This window comes from Fringilla coelebs, assembly GCF_963513975.1.
Source record: "Fringilla coelebs genome assembly, chromosome: 1".
In the NCBI taxonomy this organism is placed as follows: Eukaryota; Metazoa; Chordata; class Aves; order Passeriformes; family Fringillidae; genus Fringilla; species Fringilla coelebs.
This window is the reverse complement of record NC_140028.1, coordinates 75986540-76008219: the sequence shown is the minus strand read 5'-3', so window position 1 is coordinate 76008219 and position 21680 is coordinate 75986540. Positions and strand designations below refer to the sequence as shown.

General features: G+C 41.9%; 1 protein-coding gene across 1 annotated transcript in view; it reads left to right on the top strand.

The window, feature by feature from the left end:
• MYO10 (myosin X) overlaps positions 1-21680 on the top strand; it is a gene marked incomplete at its 5' end in the record, with an annotated part of 160624 nt that overhangs the window by 121240 nt on the left and 17704 nt on the right. The window contains 8 exon segments of the mRNA XM_084220624.1: positions 10486-10610; positions 10744-10858; positions 13913-14019; positions 14979-15188; positions 15490-15529; positions 15961-16863; positions 18085-18208; positions 19500-19743. Coding sequence (XP_084076750.1) covers positions 10486-10610; positions 10744-10858; positions 13913-14019; positions 14979-15188; positions 15490-15529; positions 15961-16863; positions 18085-18208; positions 19500-19743 — 1868 coding nt within the window.

Sequence of the window (21680 nt, the reverse complement as noted above, 5' to 3'; positions counted from 1 at the left end):
TTTGATGCTGCTTTTGGCCAGCATGTAACAGAGCCACAATACCTCTTGTCACACAGCTGTGAAGGGGACAGGCATTTGTGCAGCTCCCTTGCAGTGAATGCCCAGCCTAAAGTCACAAATTATCTGCGCAAAGACAAGACCTGTTACATCCATTGCTTCCAGTCCTGTGTGTTCCATGCAGCTGGCAAGTTCCCTGAGAAAGAATGCTGGTAAGGCAGCAGTGAAAATGCTCTTAAACACTGATGGAGTCTCAAGGGTCTGTTTTCACCATGATCAGAAAATATGGAAGAGGGATAGAAAAAAATCTACTTCTGGGACGAGAAGAGACAATATCTTATTTGAACATGACACAACAGATTGTAAGGCCATAAGTAAGAGCAGGAGTTTTCTCCACAAAATCATCTTAAAAATGGATAGAGTCGACCAAAAGTGTGGTCTAAGTGAAGATGGAGCTAAACCTTACTGAAACAAAGGGCTGTTGACCAGGATCTGTGGCTGTGAATTCTGCAGGCTTAGAGGAGATGAGCAGTGGCATCACAATTAAGTCACTCAGAAGGCAGTTGAACGTTAAATTAGTTAGATCCTGATGTACTGTTACCATTTATTATAATTAATTCTTTCTCTCGACCTTAGGTATGTATGTGTAGATAAATCAGTTAATAGTTACTTCGATGACCATATTGATATTAAGGAGGTTTATTTCCATTCATTTTGGATAAACCTACACCATGCTAATAAAGCAAAGTGAATTCACTCTATAGTTAGCTCTTACTTCACAGTTGTACAGGAATTGGAACAAAAAAATCATATTAATGCTTGTCAATGCATAACCTGTTGCAATGATGCGACAGCGGGTGGGGTGTGTTTTCTCTACTGAATGCAATTAATATCAACACAGAAGACACAGGAGCTTCCTGCTGTTCTGGTCCAGAGTGATGTTGACTCACCTGTGTGTGGCCTCTGTAGCAGCATGGAGAGCTGTGATCCACACAGCTCTTCCATCTCACGTTTATATAAAATACCAAGAAATAGGTAAAGGGGCATTTTGTTTGACTTACACTGGAAATTTCAGCATTACCAGAAATACCTATTTTGATTTTGATGAGGTTCTCAGAAACATCAAAGAACTGAAGGAGGAGACTCTCCAACCTCAGTGGGAGGTGGGATGATAGGACTGTTGTGTTATAACAAAGCTGTCCAAGGAGAACATATTTATTGCCTTCCTCTGTGAAATTAATGTACACGAAAACAAACAACTGCCTTCTTTTTCTGCCCCTGCCCTGCAAACACGCACATACACACATTTCACTAGTCTTGTCTCTTGTCTAGTCAGCTGCAGCTCTGCAAAGCAAGTCCTGAGTATATAGTGTAAAAATGTATAGGAATACAAGAACAGCAGCTAAGAGGATCAAATTTGAAGAAAAATGCCAAAATTAGACTGACACTTTGTGACATGTACTGAGATATAAGGTGCAGTAGTAATTAACACACCAGTTACATGGGACTGAGCTGGACTGTTCATGTGGACCATCACACAATTCTTGCTGTCAGCTAGGTAAACATCTCTGCTGGTCACAGGGATCTCCATCACCTCTGTAAACTTGAATTTTCCCTCTCTAGACTTAAAAATGATCTTAAATGCAGAGTTAGAGGGTTCCTGATACTTAAAGGAGATCTTCAGCCCACACACTGCAAGTCTGCTGGATCCCAGCTCTGGAGCAGCTCCCTGGTACCCTGGGCTCCCTCAGGTTGAAGCGAGCCTTTGGAAATGACCCAAATCAGCCAGAGCCATGTGCAGCCCAGTGGGGCATTTTTGGTGCAGAGGGGTTTGTGTGCTGGGCACTGTGGCAAGGGAGGGGACAGCACATGGAGTTGGGAGGCAGGGATGCTCCGGGAGGGCTGGCTAGCAGAGCCCAGAGGCAGCTGTGAATGGAGCCCTGTGCTGGGCTGGGAATAATCTGCCCTTTCAGAGCTGCCCGACCTCGGGTGTCCTAGCAACACAAAGCTGCTCGGCTGAATATTTCACAGCGTTCCTCATTTGCACATATCAGATATTGGCTGTGATTTAAGCCTGGCTGGTTTCCCATTATGGCTTTCGAACAACAGGCTTGGTACAGGAAGGAGAGGAGAAAGGGCTGCTAAGGAGAAAATTTTATAAAGCCACGCACTTTTTTCGGCAGAGGAATGGCTCTGAAACATTTCCTTGCTTGAGAAAGCACTGAGCAGCAGTTCTGAGCATTACGTCAGCCTTGTGCTTTGTAGGCATCTTACACAGAGAGAATGAACTGTGTGCAGGGGCAAAATGTATTGGAGAAACTGCTGGTGGCCTCAGTATTGAAAAGGGGGCATGATCACGTGCTGACTTTTTAATGTTTCTTGAATTTTAACTTTTTTAGCTGTGAAGTTGCAGGCCTTACAACAAGCATGAACACTCCACATTTAAATCAACTAAAGCCAACCGACACTTTTATTATTCTAAATCTTGTAGTTTGCAGAGGTGTGAGATTTTTCATGATTGTTGTGTCACACAGCTGAGCAGCACGGGTTTGCTCATAAATCACTGAACTGACTTCTGAAATAGCAGTGAATTTTAAGTATTCCCTTTAAAGCAATTCCTCAAAATAGAAGAATATCAAAATGTAAATGGCATTTGGGCCATGGGATCCTAAAGAGATAGTGTGTGATGAGATCTAGAGAAGCAGCAGGTGGGTGCCCAAGTCTGAAGCTGGGAATAAAGTCAGGTTTGGATTCAAAATCCTCTTCAACTCTCCTTGTGCTCTACAAGTTGATGTCCCTTGTCCCTCTGTAGAATGCAATGTTAGCGCCCCCCACCCATGAGCTGGAAGTGAGGTTCTTCCACCTGGTCCTTTTCACTTAACCTGCAGTAAAGAAGAGGAGGCAATAACCCTCTGTCCTGTCTTCCCTTGCCTGCAGCTGTAGTCTGAAAAGAGCTTGCTCTGTTTTGTGTCACCGGGGAGAGCAAAGAAAATTGTGATAATGTGGATCAAAGTTATCTGCAGTACCATTTGAGGATGTACTGCTGAAGTGATCCTGTTAGTTAGCGTATCAGTGAGAACTGGCTTCTTGGGAGGTTTCAAGGGTGAGATTACTTGTAGTAACAGTGCACCAGGTACTAGAAACACACAGGATTAGGTTCTTACACAGATTGCTACAAGACTTTACAGCCGTGTCAGGCTTTGGCTGGGTAAGAGGAAATTCATCTTAAACATGTTTGTTCTCTCAAGTATTTCCATCTTAGTTTCCTATTCCCTGATGAAACTTTGTATCTCTTAGGAATAAATGCTTGATACCAAGCACCATTATCTGAAGAAATCATGTTAGAGGGACCATGGTAAAATATGTTTAGTGCTTTTAAGCATTTAGTAATGCATTTGTATGCCCAGCCTGCCAGTAAATTGTCAAAAAACAAAAAATCTTGTAAGCTATTGATAAAAAGTCTGTCATGGAGGAGTGGCATTACAGTGGAAAAGTTAAAACAAAATAAAACCAAAAGAAAAAGAAGGGTGAAGTCTCAGTCTATTAGATGACATGTAAGGTTATTAGATGTAAGTTATTAGATGACATGGAGGGTCAGGGTTTCTCCCTGCAGCTGGTCTGTGTGCAGCCTCAGCAGATGTGGAGCGGTGTGTGCACAAATCTTCTTAACCCATAATGAACAATGGAGATGTTGGCGTTGGTTGTCTTGACATGGGGTTGGTAAGGAAGGATTGCTGTCCCTGCAATTAGTACCTCACAGCATGTTTCTTCATGGTAGGTCTGTGGCTCAGGCAGCCTGATTGATTTTCTTCAGAAGCCTGCTGCTTGCTCACAATGTGGGGAGAATGGGGCCAGATTGGGGTTTAGTCTGCAGGGACTGGAGGCTTTAGTAAGGACGACCTCAGATGAAATGGCAGCAGATTACACACAGGTGGAAAGGAGGGTCCATGAAAAGTTCCAGCTGGGGTCTGTGCTGCGAGTCACACCTTCTGTCAGTGTGCTGAGACCCTGCCAGCAAGGCTTCAAACCTTAAATCCCTGCTTCCCAAATGCTTTTAATTGCCTGTCTCATATGGACGGTCCTGCAGTTCTGGGACAAACAGCCCATGGGACTTGCTGTGCATTTCAATGGAGGCCCTGAATAATGTACTCAAACAACAAGGGTTCCCTTCAGCTGAAAGTTTAGGCAATCACTTACTGAGCTCTAAATATGCCCTTAGAAAACTTTGGTATCTCCAGCATTCAAGCCTGTGCCTTTACCAATCTGTTTCTATTCCATGAAACTGTAATCAGTGTGTAAGAAATGAATCCTTCTGAGTAGCTAGCATTCCTCTGGGCCCATATGACAGAGGTAGCAAATCCTGGCTTCCTTTAGGAGAAATGATGGATACCTTTAAAAAGGAAGGTTCACAAAGAGGCAGTTGTAGATTTACTCAGGGATAGCTTTTAGTCCGTACAAACCAAACAGAAAGATTGAAATGCAAGAGTACAGGGACAATAACTAATAAAAAGTAGATTAAATAGCCCTTCAATTGCAATTTTATTGTGGTTGATGAAAGCATTGAAATCTCAGCAAGCCAATCAGAATCATTTGAGCATATTTTCCCCAACAAGGCTCTTCTCTTTGCTGAATGTAGTCAAGCAGGACCTGAAAAATGACCACAGCATCTTTGTGGATGGATCTAATTCAACAGTGTCTTGACAAGTTGAGATTTTTAAACACCACTGCAAGTAGCAGTGTAGCAATGTACTGCCTCACAGCTCTTAAATGGGCTGCAGTCTTAAAAATGTCCTTGGGATGCCCTTGCTTGTAAAGTAAGCTGGGTGACAGGCTGAATATAAATACAAAAGCATTTTCACATTCATTTATTGAGGCTCCTGCTTTGACTGTTTTGGTAGAGGTGAAGACCTCTAAAATTACAGTGTTCCTTCTATGCAGCACTATTTTTAGCACAGGAAACTCTAAGCTGTGGCATGAGAGTGGCTAATTTTGCAGCCTGTCTCTTATCTGAAATACTCAGGGCTGCAAGATGAGTGATGCAGGTCAGATGCAGTAGTAGGAGTTGAAGTGATCAGCTAATGGTGTAAGTGATTGCTGCTGGTAAATGCAGTGCTTTCAGGTTCAGACCTGCAGAGACTGTAAAAAGAGCCAGCATGTCATTACTGAGCTTGCAGTGAAATCTGGCATGGAGTTTGCAGTGGAACTTTTTTGAGGCATGAGGATTATTGCAATATACCCATGTTCTTTTTTAGCAAGTTCCACCAGCAGTGTTAATAATTTTTAAAGGTTGTTCATGAATTTTTGGGGTGGGTATACAGAAAAAGGCCAGGATACACGTGAAACACTGTTGTTTCAGGTTTATTGAAATATTCCTTGACTTGCCAGTGCCATACAGTAGAAATCCCAAATAAATAATAGCTGTGGCAAGTTCTTTGTTTTTATTGTCCTGTCTTTTTCTGGTGTTTACTCTGGGACAGTAAGGGAATGCCTTCCAAAAAACTTGTCTGTCTTTCAACTCAAACCTCTTCCAGTTAGAGCTGGCTTCATGCTAGAGAAAAAGGTAGAGGGTTTCTTCCTTGGAAATAGACTTTTAGGTGAGTGGGGTCAGATGCTCCAGACCTTGGGAGGACATGCACAGGTTTTAATGCTCCTTGCTTTATGTGCTGGAAGCACATAAATTCTGAGGTTGAAAATCTGTTGAATAAACTGTTGTCACCAAAGCTGATGGTGCAAATGACTGAAGAAGTGATGGCTGGAAAAGCAGGGGGTGAAATGATTTGTTGGAGCTAGGGGGATGACATGCACACAGCTGTGCAGCTGCAGTCTCCAGGTCTGACAGGCCTTATCCCTGCCTGTCCTGGTGTCACAGAGCATTTCCCTATTGCAGGCAAGGGCATTTCCCTTTCACTTCTTTCAGGTTTTTGGCGTGAATCCTTGACACCAGCAAAGGCTGCCAAGCAGTACATTTGGATGAGAATCACTGAGCATAATTTGGTTGAAAAAAGGCAAGCAATGGGCATGCAGAATTCTTCATATCAGTTCAGCTAGATTATAAATACTAGAAATTAAATTAGTCACGTTTTTCAAACTTGTTTGTGAGGAAAGCCTGACATTTGTTTTGACTCATGGAGCTGTTGACTGAAACCAGAAGACCCTGGGGACCGTTTCAGAAACATCTTGCTTAGTAAGTCTTGCTGTTTCTGACAAAATATACACATTTGTGTGTGAAAACTAGTTCCAAACCCCTTATAAAGGAGAGAAAGGCTGGCCTCTTCTTAATTTCTGGTGGTTTTCTCCCGAGTAAAACTGCCAGGATTTCATTTTAGGAGTGAGAGAGGAGGTTTAAAGGAACTAAGACATTGAAAAAAGTTTAAATTTTAAAAATTACTTTTTTACATCTGTTTCATCTTTTCTTTCTCTGCATGTATCTTCCACAAAAGATTTTTCTAAGCCAGGGAAATAAACAATTTTAAGGCGCAGTAGCAAAGCTGACATAGTTCTGCTCAAGTTCTTACAGGGAAATCCCGAAACAAGGGAATGGGATTTTTTCCTTCTCTCATCCCTATCCCTCTTGCCAGTCTCTTTGTTAACTCCCTCCTGCCTGCCTAAAATCTGTGAGGGTGCTTAAATTCATCATTATTGTGTTTGTACTCTGGTGAGGAAGCCAGGAGTTCAGGGAGGAAGAAGGATTTACACAGGGTGAAGTCAGGTATGCTCTATGTTTCAGCAGGTGATGGATTTCTGTGCAAATGATGCACAGAATGAAAAAATGTTGTGTTCTCTGTGTTATTCAGACCTTGGGGTTTTCACTAAAGGTACTGTCCAAGGAAAGGGGAAGAAAAAGAAAAGTTTTTTCTTAAAGCTCAATCAAGCTGTAATCTGAAGAACTATTTTATTATTAAAATTATGCATAGGTGTTAAATGTCTGTCCTAATGGCTGCTTCTAATTGTGATTTCAGGCAGAAGCTCTGCCCTTTGGGAGACTGACTATAGATCAGAGCAAGCATTTAGCAGCTTAAGGAACCAAAGTCTCGCCAGTTGAGACTCCAGGTCATGCTAAAGTCTTGGCTTTGGTGCTGTCTGGTGCAAATGCAGTGGAGACTTTTGGATCCAGGAAATAATGAGTTACAAGTTGTGTCTGCAACACAATAAAAAAGCACCCTTATCATGTGGCACAGACCTGGCTTGTAGTTATTAATTTCACATTGATATTGCTCCGTGCCTTAACATGACCTGACTGATGTGATTCTAGCTGTAGTTCAGTGATTTTGTGTGCTGGAGTGGTTCAGCACTGCCATTCCATAATAAAAGTAAAATATCTATTGAAAATTTAGTTGATTGCATCTGAGAGACAATTTTGAAAGCTATCTGTTGACTTTCTTTTTGGTTGCCTTCTCTTTTGTAAATTTGATCTTACTTTGCAGGAGTCTTAGTTTTAGGAATGACTTCAGATTTTTACTGTGGAAGATGTACTGTTTTAAAATCAGTCGTGGTTCTGCTATCTGAAGTTTTCCTAGAGAACACAATTGCTTCCCAAGTGTTCATTTGTGAACCAAGTCAAGCTTTAACTGCAGTACTGGTAGAAATTCAGCAGACCCCAGAGCTAGGTCCTGTCCTGTATTACTTTGGTATCAATTGGAAAGTTAGCTTGCTTACCACAGGAAGTCTGAAGGAAAGAGGGAAAGGTGATCATCAGCTGCACAGGTAACCCTTTGCATGGAGATTTGATACTATTGCAAGTCTGACTCATTGCTGCACCAAGTGGAGATGGTTGTCACTCTGAGAAGTGTCTGCAGTTCAGTAGGGGGATATGTGCAGCTCTTGCACTCTAGTTCAATAAAGGCACGTGCAATTGATTTCTTTAATTGTGAGGAGTCCTGCTAGAAGTTGTGCTTAAGGTCATCCCTGCTATGGGGAGGGGGGTGGACCTTTTAGTATTTCATATTGAAAAGCATAAGAGATAAGTCCAGCACATCTCTTAACACCAACCCTCTGTTTTCTCAAAGCAGCCATACTTGTTGCAGATGTAATTCCAATGATATGCCAGGAGGATTTGACCCTGCAATTTAATGTCTCGTGTGTCTGTGAGTAATTAAAAATAGCAAGTAATGTAAAGTGATGGAGTAGACATTTAAAGTGGTTGGTTAAAGTTGCAATGGTCTCCATGCTGTCCTGTTTTGATAGCATGCCAACATCTCTTGCAATGTTTAATGCTTTTTTTTAAAAACTGCGGGTGTTTGAAGTTAGGTGTCTGTGTAACATGTCCACCTTCTGGTTACGGGGCAGAGCTGTTTTGAACTTCTGTACTTGTAGGGAAAATGTCACCAAAATGTTTCTTCTTCCTCTGTGACTCAGGTTTTTTTTAAACAGTAACGTGAGCTTTCAAGCCAGGTGCGGTGCCGACTTTTGGCTTGTTAGGTGCCTGGAGGTGGCAATAAAAGGGTTAGGTGATACATCAGCCATCTGTCTCTCAAAGCAGGAGCTGCTCCCTTGCAGAGGGAGAGGCTGCCTAGTGAGTGAGACATCTGTCATGTCACCAGCATTTTGCCTGGCTGTGGTGTATCCCCACTCCCATCCATGTATTTTCCTCCCCATCTCAGCACACCAAAATACTGTTGTGTTTGCAAGTCTTGAGAAAAACATCACCTTTTGAGCCATCAAGTTTGGGTGGGGTAAAAGGTCTAAAAAGTAGTTTAAGTGTTAAAGGAAAAAGCTGTGTGTGCTTGTGGCAAGCACCAGCCTTGAGTTACACAAGGTGAAAAGTGAAAGCTTTTCCTTGTGATTTCTGTGTGTACGTCTGTGTCCATTCCCTGCCTTTCCCATCGGGCATCACCAGCCACTGCACCGTGAGAGGCAGGCGTGGGCACGCACAGGGCAGCTCTGCCAGGCCGGCTTCCTGGCACTGGGGTGCCATACAGCGGGCACAGCCAGGAAACCCTGGTGGCAATGCCGGCCGTGGCAATGCCGGTACCCTCGCTGAAAGCATCCGTGCTGTGTGTGCAGAGATTTTACTCACCGTGACAAAATCCAAGTGAAATGTCTTGTTGAGGGAGGTGGGTTGGTTGGCATCTTTCACAGAGAAGTTTTCTCCCTCTGGTGTCACAACTAGCACACAGTGTTTTGTTTCATGAATAAAGGCACTGATGGAAAAGGTTATACTGGATAGTTAAAATGAGCTTTTGAGTCCATGCATTCCTGAAGGTACTTTTTATGAGAAGTTAAAATTTGGTGGTGCAATTTATTTGTTAAGTTGAATTTATTTGTCAAGTTAAAATTTGGGTGAGTAATTTGTTTGGTAAGTTGAACAAGAGGCATGGTTAAAGCCAGTTAATAAATACCAAGACAGTCCTGTGACTGACAGTTTCCCAGGGCTCGATCTCGCTGTCACTTTTGTTAGCTGAAGGACTTCAGATCTTTATGTGAACTGTTGGCTGTATCTGTGAAATCCCACCTCCTGAACGTGCAAAATGCTGAACGCTGTGCTCCAGCTCTGCAAATGGCTGCGGAGGAGGGTCAGCTGGTGGGTTAAAGTGGATGATGATAGTTCATGCTGATGAAATAAATGGTGTGTTTACATGTGGTGGCGTTTCCGTGTGGTGGCTGCCCACGTTTTGCCAGGCAGCAATTAGTGCTGTCTTGAGCAGATTTGCATGGCTCTGTCTGGGTTACCTCAAACTATGGTGAAAATACAGGTGACTTGGGGGTTCTCAGATGGGCTGAGGGCATTCCTGAGGCTCTCAGTGGCAGAACCATGCTGATCAGTATTCACAGGATTGCGTAACTGAGTGGCTGTGGGGTTATCTGTTTTCTGAATGGAAAACAATGCTGAAAGAACTGCAGGCTAACCAAGGGGAACTTACTTCAGATGAGCAGGGGGAGTCTGTTTACACAAGAGAATATTTCTACTGTTCAGAATAGCAATAAATAGAAACTCTTTTAAATACAGCTTATTTAAGATTTGAGGTACCACTGGCAAACTCCTCCCTATCCGTAGCAGATAATTGTCAATACGCTAAAAATTGAATATTTTCTGTCCTTCTGGTTTTGTTTTTTATTACATCCATATGGCTTGTATTTCAAGTGAATCTTCAACATTTGGAATCCTCTACAGGGACTTTAAATTCAATTGCTGAAGAAGCAAAATAATCAAGCTTATAGCTGTTGACCTGTTAACTGCCTGTGCTTCTTTCTGTTGTTTCTGCCTGCACAGCAATAGCCTACAAATACACATGAAATGGAAAGAGAGAGTTGATGAGATTTAATGGCTGTAAATGTCCTGTCTATGGAAATGATATTCTGTAACTACCCCATGATTTCCATTCCACAGATATTTTTATATGCTCAGGACTGCTAATATCCTTTAAGACATTGTGTGGCCAGTTATTAAGCTTTGTGCATTTCAGATTCATACAATTTGCCCTTCTTTATTTCCCCTGACATCTCTAACCATTGCTATTAAAATTGTTGTTTTGAACCTGCTCATTTCAGATGCCAGACCAGTTTGATCAGACAGTGGTGCTTAACCAGCTGCGCTATTCTGGGATGTTGGAGACGGTCAGGATTCGGAGGGCTGGTTTCCCAGTCCGGAGGCCCTTTCAAGACTTTTATAAAAGGTAAACACCCTGACTTGCGGACTTCAAGTGTAAGTCAATATTCCCATCCTGAGGAATAAAAGTAAAAATAATCATATGGCAAAAATAGAAGTTTATCTCTCAAATGAAGCAATAAATACTTTTTGGTTGCCAGGTATAAAGTCCTCATGAGAAACTTAACTCTCCCTGAAGATTTAAATGAGAAATGTGCCGTCTTACTTCGTCTGTATGACAACACAAGCACTGAATGGCAGCTTGGAAAAAATAAGGTAAAATAACCTAAATGTTCACACTGTGGTGCTGGTGCATATGCAAGGCTGAGGGGACAGGATTTAGACTGCACAGCTGCAGAGATGTAGTTCTAATGGTAATTACTTCTGGCCTTTAAAGAAGCTGAGCATGCCTGTTGGTGCTCTTGAAACTCTTAAAGCAACAATTAATGGTTGTGCTGAGGAATTTGCTGTCTAAAGCATTTAGAAACTGACCGGTAAATTCAGTCACAGAGAAAATTTCCTGTCACTGCTCACAAGTGGTAGCACTGGTGAGGATCAGAACTTTAAATGTGGTATTTGGATTTTTTTCATTTTTTAAAAGTATGGAACATGTGGGGAAACACTTTTGTTCTGCAGGGAGCTCCACTCATACTAGTAAACTGACCTAACCAATACCTCTTCAGTGGCCAAAATCAGGGGGAAGAATTTTAGCCAGCGTTCACATGGCAGAATTGAGCTCTGAGTGTGTTTGCCATCCTAGTCTGAGAGTCTTTTCCAGAGGTACATTAGACCTTGATATGTGTTCTACCAGAGAACCTGACCTTCACCCACATTTTTTTTCTTTAAAGAAAAAAAATAAAATTATTTTAGAATAAGAAAGAATCAAATTTTAATTTGAGAAATAAAACAATCCACGTGTTTTTATGCAATCATTTTGCAAGTTTGATTGTAAACAACAGCTTGTGATTTGTGCTCTTAGATTTCAGCAAATGATATGAAAGCATTGCAGACTCGGGAGAAGATTCCCCATTTCAGAATTTGAGATCTCCTAAATATTAAAAACTTTTTCAAAAAGCTTTTTAGGGCCATAAGGTAGCAAATATATTATGTAAATTCTGATTTCTGTAGGAAATGCTCTTCCTCTTCTCCCCACAACTGGATGGTTTGGAAGGGTTTCTTCTCTTCCCCTGTATGCTTAAAGACCCTTAGACTTGCATTGGGAAAGTTGTTTCAATCATCTTACAGTTGCTGTAAGAAGGAAGAAAGAATCAGAAATATTCTGTGGCAATTGATGTCATCTCCCATCCCACTTTTGCAGCCAATGGCTCCCAAATAGCAGAGTGGTGGCATTGGGCTGCAGAGCTGGGTTCTGCATCCCATTCTCTTTCAGATGCAGCACATTAACAGTATTTGTACATGGGCCCTGGAGAGTGCTTTGGCATCTTAGGGGCCCATGTTTATCAGAAATAGTTTTTTATCAAACTGCTCATCAGGACCTCGGCAGGAGCCAGAGCTCTGTTGTAACTTCCCTTACTGGGGCCTGGGCTCATCCTCCCCCAGGAGCTGCCTGCACACTTGTGAGACTGCATAAACAGGAGAAGAGCACAAGAGGACACAGCTTTCAGACTGGACATGGGAGGAGGCACCATCCTGCCCCCATATTATTTTGGAGGGATAATAATGACATTGCAATGATTTGGCCTCAGTGTGATTTTTTTTTTCCTGGTCTTTTACATCTCAAGCTGCAATGCACCTGGTCAGGAAAAGGCATTAGTCTGAGCTTAATATCTGCTCACTATCCATTTTTGTTCCAGAAGTAGCTGAATGCTTTTCTGAAGAATTTTGTTGTGTTTTTGAAAGCCTGTGTGTAAACAAAGATCCCCCATTGAGTGAAAGAAAAGGCTTTTTCCCTGAGGGAAAACTTCATATAGAAAGAGCTGCCCAGTGCAGCTCTGACCTGGGGACTTCGAGACTTTTTGTGGGAGTTTTTCTGTTCTGTCTCGGGTAACTCGTACTAGAAAGTCCCTTTCTCGCTTTGTTCAAAACTCACAATTGTGCCTGTCCTCGAGAGTGCTGCTTTGGTTTTGATGATGGGCTGTTTTCCCACGTAAAAACAGAGGAAAAAACAGCTTCTTTTGCATGTGAACATCCCCAAATGGGTTTGGTTTTGGGGGTTTTTTTGGGGTTGGGGGGGAGGGGGAATGTGAGATTTTTTTGGTTGGGTTTTGGGGGTTTTTTTCACATCAAGAGAAAACACCCAGCACTTCAAAGATGCATTCCTGCTTTTATGTGTCTTTGCAGCGCTCCTCCCTTAGCAGAGCCCACCCTGTCCACGAGCTTTCCTCATCCCCATGCTGTGGTGTGCAGCCTGGCTCTCATCCCACATTATCAAAGTGTCACTGCACTGGCTATTTCCAGCTGCCCATGTGTGAGGCAGCAGCATGCCAGGCTGTTGTCACCCATAGCTGACACCAGCATACTTGGCCTTTAAAAAAGAAGAGTTGAGAAGAGCTGGAAAAAGCGCTGACAGCAGATAGCTCACCACTATGTGAGTGTGTGGTAAAGAGCAGATGTCAAGGCAGGTGGAAGAGGGAAGCCACCTCCCCCATGCCCCTGCTCGACTGGAGAAGCGGTTTTACTCATGTAAGGCAAAATAGTCTGTGTTAGCTCAGTTTATGTCAGTGCACGTGCTAAAGCTCCTCTGAGAGGCACTGGGCAGTGCAGGTGAATGGTCCAGGTTGGTGCTTGGAAGAGAGCCTGGGAAGCATTCTGGCTGTGGGAGGGCGGCCAGCTCTGGTGGGGGTCTGGCTCTCTCCATGTAATACCAGGAAAACACAGTCGAGCCCATGTGAGCATGAAGGCAATCCCATTTCTGCCTACTTCTGCAGCCCTGTAGCAATGTCTTTAGAAGCTGCAAGCCTTGTAAGGGGTTGTGGATCCTGATGTCCCTGTGAAAAACATAAATTATCAGGGTGGTATTTATGCTCCTCCGATTAGAAAGTTCATGCTAAGCCCTGCAGCTTTTTTGGCCTGTGTTACTCTGGTGGGAAAGGCTGTTTAATGAATCCAGTAATTACGTTACATTTGGAAAAACCCTGCTCCTAATTAAAAGTTACAATAGAGTAATCTGACCCTTCCCATTGAAATCCAAAGTTAGAGGATCATCTGCAGGTGTTTTCTTTTAAGAGGACTACATTTTGTTTTTTCTGCTGAGGAAATAGTACATTTTTCTCTGAATTCAAAGCTGAGGCTTGCTGCTTAGACTGATCTGGCTCTCCCTTAAATCTGACACTCACCAAAATTTGTTAAGTCAGAACTTTTCTCCTGTAGGTGTTTCTCCGGGAGTCCTTAGAGCACAAGTTGGAGAGGCAGCGGGAAGCGGAAGTCACCAAGGCAGCAATGATCATCCGAGCGCACATCTTAGGCTATGCGGCCCGGTAAGTGAGACATGAGAGAACGAATAGGAAGGATTTGAAATAAATGGATGAGTTGTCAAGAAGTTAAATCCTTCTGACACAATTCTCAACTTTTTGTAGGGGCCAGTCATTCAAATCCTGTAGGTGGCTTTTGAAAATAGCAGCTGAAAATACTCATGAATAATGCAAAGTTTGAATTGTTTTAATATAATGAATAGGACAATGCAGAAGTTTGGAAGTCAGCCAGTATCCATCCAATTGTATCATGGCATTAGAGCCATGGTAGGAACTCTAGTTGGATGGCACCTAGTGGGGCTGCCCCAAGTCACCAGCTGAGATCCTGATTTTTCTTTGCTTCTTCATGGTAAGAAAACAGAAGGAAAATAAAACTAATCCATTTAGTTCCTGGAGATGAGGAATCTGTGTTTCTGATTAATGTTTGACTTGATTACCTGGCTTTATGCATTATGTGTTAGGTGGAGCTGTTCATCCCATCTATTTATTTCTCTGCTTTTTCTATAAGTCAGTTGAGGATAGTTTAAGGAAGCTTGTTTGCATGATGAGGTGATTTCTTTTCATGTGCTTGTTAGTCCTGTTCTTATATTCTGACCAGTATGCGACTTAAAAACAATATCCCTTTTATAATGCCAGCCATCCTGCTATGCATGGTCTTTCTTTTCAGAGATGTGGGATGGCTATACATATTCTTTCTCTGCATGTGTGCGCACACACAGAACTGTCTTTTTAGCAGCTCCTTGGCAGGGGCATAAGAACATGTAAGGGAGGCATTTCCTTAATGAATACACACACAGTGCTGTCAAGAAATGAGAGAATCTTGCTTCTCAAAGGGACAAGAATGTGAACAGTGGGGGAGCTGTCACAGAGCTAGAACTATCACAGGCTCACTCTTGCAGGTCACAGTGGCGAGATGCCTCACAACTGTTTCATTACAAATTTGCTTCTTTTTCTTCTCGCCCCAGAAAGCGGTATAGAAAGGTTCTCTACTATGTGGTTGTGATACAGAAGAACTACAGAGCATTCAGTGGTAGGAAGAAGTTCCTGTGCTTGAAGAGAGCAGCCACAGTCCTGCAGAAGCAGCGGCGAGGCCAGCTTGCTCGGCGTCTTTACAGGGAGCGGCTGGAGGAGAAGCGGAGACAAGAGGAGGAGAGAAGAAGAGAGGAGGAGGAAAGGTGCAGTCTCTGGCTTACATCACTCTCCTGCCCGTGCCTTTTTAGCTGTTGGTCTGAAAGCCTTTATTTCAGGCTATTCTTGAACAAATGACTTTGGAAACCTTTGCTGCTTTTGCTAAAAGACATATATAGCTATCCTGGTGGTTTCATAGTCACAAACATATTCGTTGTGATCTTATTTTTGGCTGCCTTTTCCAGGTGGCAGATGATCTCTGTAAGCTGAGCTATTGCTGTAGCAAAGGAATGCGATGAGCTTATGTTGAGCTTGACTGACTGACTTTATTTCTTCACTCACTTTTAGGGAAAGACAAAGGCAAGAAGCAGAGCGTCTTGCCCAGCAGGTAAATTACATTCTTAATGCTTTCAGCCACCCTGTTTATTTGAGTATCTCAACCCAGCAATTAAAAAAATAAAAGGTACCTGTAGCATTAAAACTAAACTAATTACAGGAGCTGGCAGATAAAGCCAAAGGAAACTCAATATAGTTTGCATGGAAATTTCTTTCACCTGATGCTTCATTTAATTTCCAGCAAAGATTGAATTTTCTGCACATGCTTGGACTTCCTCTACTCAGCTATCTCTGAGCAAATGTAATCATGCTTTAGTTTGTTTCTTTTCCTTTCCTTTTCATTTCTTGCTGATGTGAAGACAGGGCTCCTTGCAAATGAATGAGCATGGTGGAGTATAGAGCTTTAGAAAAGAATTTTAAAAAACAAGCTTGCATTTAGGGGCCTAGCTTGATTTTATTTTGTTTCATTTTATTTTTATGCAGGCTGAAGAAGAGAGAAAGAAGCAGGAACTGGCTGCCATTCAGAAAGCTCAGAAGGAGGCAGAACTGAAGCAGGAGGTGGAGAAGCAGAAAGAAAGCAGGCAGGTGGAAGAAATCCTGCGTCTGGAAAAAGAAATCGAAGATCTACAGCGCGTGAAGAAGCAGCAGGAGCTGTCCTTGACAGAGGCTTCGTTACAGAGGCTGCAGCAGCGTCGAGATGAGGAGCTCCGGCGGCTGGAGGATGAAGCATGTCGAGCAGCCCAGGAGTTCCTGGAATCTCTGAACTTCGATGAGATTGACGAATGCGTCCGAAACATTGAGAGGTCTCTCTCCGTGGGCAGTGGGTATCCTGCTGAGCTGGCTGAACAGACTGGAAGCGCCTGCAGTGAAAAGCCCAATTTTAACTTCAGCCAGCCATATCCCGAGGAGGAGGTAGATGAGGGCTTTGAAGCCGATGATGATGCATTTAAGGATTCGCCCAACCCGAGCGAGCATGGCCATTCTGATCAAAGGACCAGTGGCATCAGAACAAGCGATGATTCCTCAGAAGAGGATCCTTACATGAACGATACCGTGGTGCCAACAATTCCTGCTGCCAGCGACGCCATGGTCATACCTCCTGCCCACGACACAGTGAGTCTCCACAACTCTTCCAGCGGCGAATCCACGTACTGCATGCCAGAAAATGTATCCTGCAGACCCCCAAATTCTGTGGAACTTATTTCTCCTGACGGAGACTATGATTATGACCAGGACGACTACGAAGATGGTGCTATCACTTCTGGCAGCAGCGTGACCTTCTCCAACTCGCACAGTAGCCAGTGGTCACCGGACTACCGGTGTTCCGTGGGGACGTACAATAGCTCTGGAGCATACCGCTTCAGCTCCGAGGGAGCTCAGTCTTCTGTGAGTAGCAATGTTAGCTGATAATTGATAGGTGCTTTCTGATTTTTTCTTTTCCCTGCTGTGCAACTGTAGATTGACTGTAGCTGTTCCTAGAAAACATTGTGTAGCTTGATTTGCTCAGAGCGCCTATGGAAATAGTGGTCTGTTGCCATCTAGATGCCACTGGGGTGAGTGCATTAGAATCAGATGCTGTTTGCAGTCCTGGGCTTTTGCACAGATACGGTTTTAACTGCTTTACTGAAGCACTGTGTGTTACTTGGTGAGGAGCTCGGTGCACAGCCAAGTTCTTCTCTGTGCACGTGTTTGGAGTTGGGGTACCAGTAGCATGTTGGGGAATTAATTTCAGGAAAACTAAATTTAGTTATGAGGGCAAGTTGCAAGAGTATTGAAGAATAAGATTCAGAAGCTTGCAGAAGTTCCTGATGTGGAGGCATATTTTGAGATTATTTGGAGAGTAAAGTTCATGCAATGGAAAATGTTTAAATTACTGAGGCAGACACACATTCTGCAGAGAAATTTTTCATTGCTGTTTACTGAGTATACTGTGGGGTTTCCTTCTACAAATATTTTTGAAAGAATATGATTTCCTCTACCACTCACCCGGTGTTTCTGTGAGACTGTTTGATTGGGAAAGAGAAAAGGTGTTTCAGGAACACTGACTTGTTTAGAAGTAAAACTGTAATGATATAATATCAACTACATTTGAAGCACTGATAAGCAGTCCAAGAGCCATCGTGGGTGTTGGGATCAGTTGACAGTTCTTGTCTGAGGAAAAAACACTTCCAGTGTCTCTGTTGAAGCTGCCTTCCTGCTGCTGGACTCTGGATGTGTGTCAGAGACAGAACAGAAATTCTGCCTTTCTGGGGTGAGGGAAAGCTGGTACCACGGCTTATGCAATGTTTCCTTTTCAATACGTTTTTAAGCTGTTCCCCACAGCTCTTCAGTGACAGGGGCAAGTAGCACAGAATAGCTTACTCTGACCATACTCTTGCAAAGGGATAACTTTCCTGAGCCTCTACAAAGGTTTTACACAGATTTGTTTTATAATCAAACAGTTCAAGCTGAAACTTACTACAGTGTACTCCTTCCTTTGTCAGCTGGGTGAAAACCAATGAGGAACCTTCCAGTACATAATAAAATGTTTTAGCTAGAGTTTTCTAAACCAACTTGATCTAAACTCTCTCCTGAGAGATTATGACCTTTCTTTCCTTTCTTGTCTAGTTTGAAGACAGTGAAGAAGATTTTGACTCCAGGTTTGATACAGATGATGAACTTTCCTACCGGAGGGATTCAGTCTACAGCTGTGTCAGCCTGCCCTACTTTCACAGTTTTCTGTACATGAAAGGTACTGGATGAATCAGAACTTGCTAAATAGACAAAATAACCAGAAATATTTACTGTGTATTACACTCCCAATTCCTGTAGAGTGAAGCTATTTTCTCATTTTTCAAAGAGTGATGGGAAACTGACTTTATTTAATTTGAGCTGTTCTCAAGTTAAGTTACTTGCAGTGGCATATATCTAGCAATGTTATTCCCCTCTGCAAAAAAAGATCAATATTTTGGGCTGCCTCTGTTTCATCTTGCATCTTTGCTGTCTCACAAACAATGAAATATTCAGTATACATAGAGAAAAATACCTCACAAATCCAATTGTATCAAATTTTCAGAAAAGCTGATTCCTGCTATCAAAGCCTTGTAACATAGACAGCATTCTACATTGCATACCAATTTTACTGACCTTAATGAAATTTCACTTTGGATCTGGAAGACATGAAGAGGGTTACATGTAGCAAAGGGGTGTGAAAGACTGTGAAAGAATATACACAGGAGTTCTCTGCTTAAAATTCTTGGGTTTATCTTCTGATTTTTGATAGCAAATTGTAATCTAGATGAATCCTTGTATGATTTCATAACTGTAGTATACCTTATTTAGGTACAGGAACAGTGATGAGTGTACACACCACAATGTTTGTGTGAAAAATAATGCAGCTGGCAGTAGCATGGTTCTTACTTTCTGACATAGCTAGCAGTCAGTTTTTGTGGGATGACAGGAGCATATCAGTTAGGTTAAGGTTTTCACAACTGTGCTGTAGGTCCAGTGCAAAAGGTGCATTGCCTGCTGTATGGCCACACTTTGATATGACTGAGCTCACACTGGTGCATTTCCTGCTCTAAACATAGCTTTGTCAGGTTTTGTGGTTTTGAGTTAAACATTGTTACCTCCTAATAACCTGGAGAGAGGAAAGAGCTTAACACGCGATTTTTCTTAGATTATCAGTGAAATACATTGAAAACAGTCTTAAAGATCAGATTCTCATGTGCAGCAAAAAGACTTTTCAGTAATTTATTATTATAGATAAGTTATGTATATGTAAATGTAATTATATGTATGTTTCATATATTTTTGTAATACAGAGACTTACTACAATTTATAATTTAAGGGTGTTTAAATTGACAACAATATTGGTGGCCACAAGGATATGCAGAAATGAGGTTTTGTGGCATACGGCAGACAGTTTAACTGCAGTGCTGTTGGTCAGCACCTTCCAGTTCTGTTGCTGTTCACAGCATCTGTTTTATGATACAGCTGTTTGTTTTCACTGCATATAAACCCACAGTTGTCTCTCTTGCCAGGTGGCTTAATCAACACATGGAAGCGACGCTGGTGTGTCCTGAAAGATGAGACCTTCCTGTGGTTTCGTTCTAAGCAGGAAGCACTTAAGCAGGGTTGGCTTCACAAAAAGGGGGGTGGATCATCCACGCTTTCCAGAAGGAACTGGAAGAAGAGATGGTTTGTTCTCAGACAGTCCAAGCTGATGTACTTTGAAAATGACAGTGAAGAAAAGCTAAAGGGTGCCATGGATGTCCGAACTGCCAAGTAGGTTTACATAGTTTTATGTTAGCCATGGTTCCTTCTAAGCAGTACTTGGAGCTCAGTCTGGGAAGATATTGAGTGCCCTGCCTACAAACTGTGTCAATGCAAGTAGGAGAGTGTGTGTAGTGAAGTTAGTGAAAGCAAGTGTTGTCCTTAGTTGGCTCTCTCTTAAGTCTAGAGAGTGCTCCAGAGCTAAGCCAGTGCCAAATACTTCAGAAAAATGCTGCTGTAATGAACCCATCTTTGCTTTCTCCCAGACTAGAGGCCCTGCTTAGTCTGTAATGATTCCCAAGGCAATTTGGGGCATGTTGCCAAGTCTGTAGCTGCAGGCAAACCCAGAATGAAGAGGGTGGAATTAAAAGGCCCTGAGTATATTGAAGTTCGCATGGGTCAAAGCTGAATCTTCTGTATGTATTTAGATTTTTTTTTCATGCTTTAAATAATTGTGGTAGTGTAGAAAAGTCTTTAAAATGCATATATTCATTAAAAAAACAAGATTACTAAACCTAATAACTTATGCCTTGTTAGCTGTAGTTCCTTAAGCCTAAGAATTTTACGCTTCCTGAAGCACACAGAAAAAAAGAATTTTCTACTGGATGGTATTTTTCTTTCTAAACCATTTAGGATTATCTACCTAATTTTAAAAATTAGAGTGTGCTAACATTAGTTGTCTCTTTTCTCTGTGAAGTGTACCTAAGCTTTCATCCGAAGTAGAGAGAAACAGAAATGGCTAGTTCCACTCTCTGCCTTGTAATCTGCAACTATCCAATTTGTCTGTTTCATTAACAGAGAGTTTAAACTAAATTGAAATATTTGATTAAGCTTTTCTTTGGCAGTCCTGGCTTGAGCCTGATTTCAGATAGGACAGAAAAGAGTTTCAGTGAGAATCTTGACTTGCTACTGAAATCCAGTGGGCTCTTGGCAGTGAAGTAAATCTCTGAATAGAAGCTGAAGATCCTACCTTTTGTTTTTTTTGTTGAAACTTAGTTTGACTCTGTCTCATGTACCACAACATTTATTTAGCATATTTTTCTAATATGTTCAATCAATCATTCTTTTTTGTTGTTGTTCCCTCATTGCTTCACTGTGCCCTATAGACATTCCTTGCTGCAAGTACCTTTAAAATTATCAGACAAAGGTTACTGAACCTAGTTTGAACTGTAGGTTCAATCAATGACTATTTGTTTATAAATTAGCTAAAAGAAAGCGTACATGTATTTAAAGAACTGAGTTTCATAAGAAATAAACAATAGCTTTTCTAGATAATGTTAATATTTACAAAGTGCATTCCTAACCTATAGTGCAACTCGTGTATTTCAGCACTCTCTATTAGGGACCTTGTTCAATTTTAAAAATCTCAGGCTGATTCACTTAAAACACAGAACAGGGAGGTATTCTATTGGACTGTTACTGAGAAGGAAGGAATCAAAGAGTACAAAATTACAGCTTTTTGTATTGATAGCAGATAGATCGTCCTCATGAGTCTGATAAGCAGAGCTTGCATATATTGTTTGTAGGACAGAGATTTATGAAAATAAATGAGCTGGTAAGAAAATATAGCCAGTTAAGGAAATAGTAAGCTTCAGGCAAATACAGCCAAACAACAAAAAGGAAATTAAGTTTGTTTCTTAAGCCACAGGGAAATCTAATGTCATACTTTAATTATTGCTAAAACTTTCACAGTTGTTTTTATATCAATACTTAGATGTCCAAACTAAAAATTAGAAATATGCAATTTTCCAGTAAAAGAGTGCTCAGATTTTTCTGGAAGACGTGTTTTGAATTGTCCTTGTGCTGACTCACAACCACACAGAATCATTAATCCAGGTTTTGTTTGCTTTCAGTTTTCAATCTTCAGCAGCTTTCTTTTAGAATTCCAAAAATCCCTTGGTTATTCAGTCAGTTCAGAAATATATCCATTTCTTCCCTCAGTTATCTTT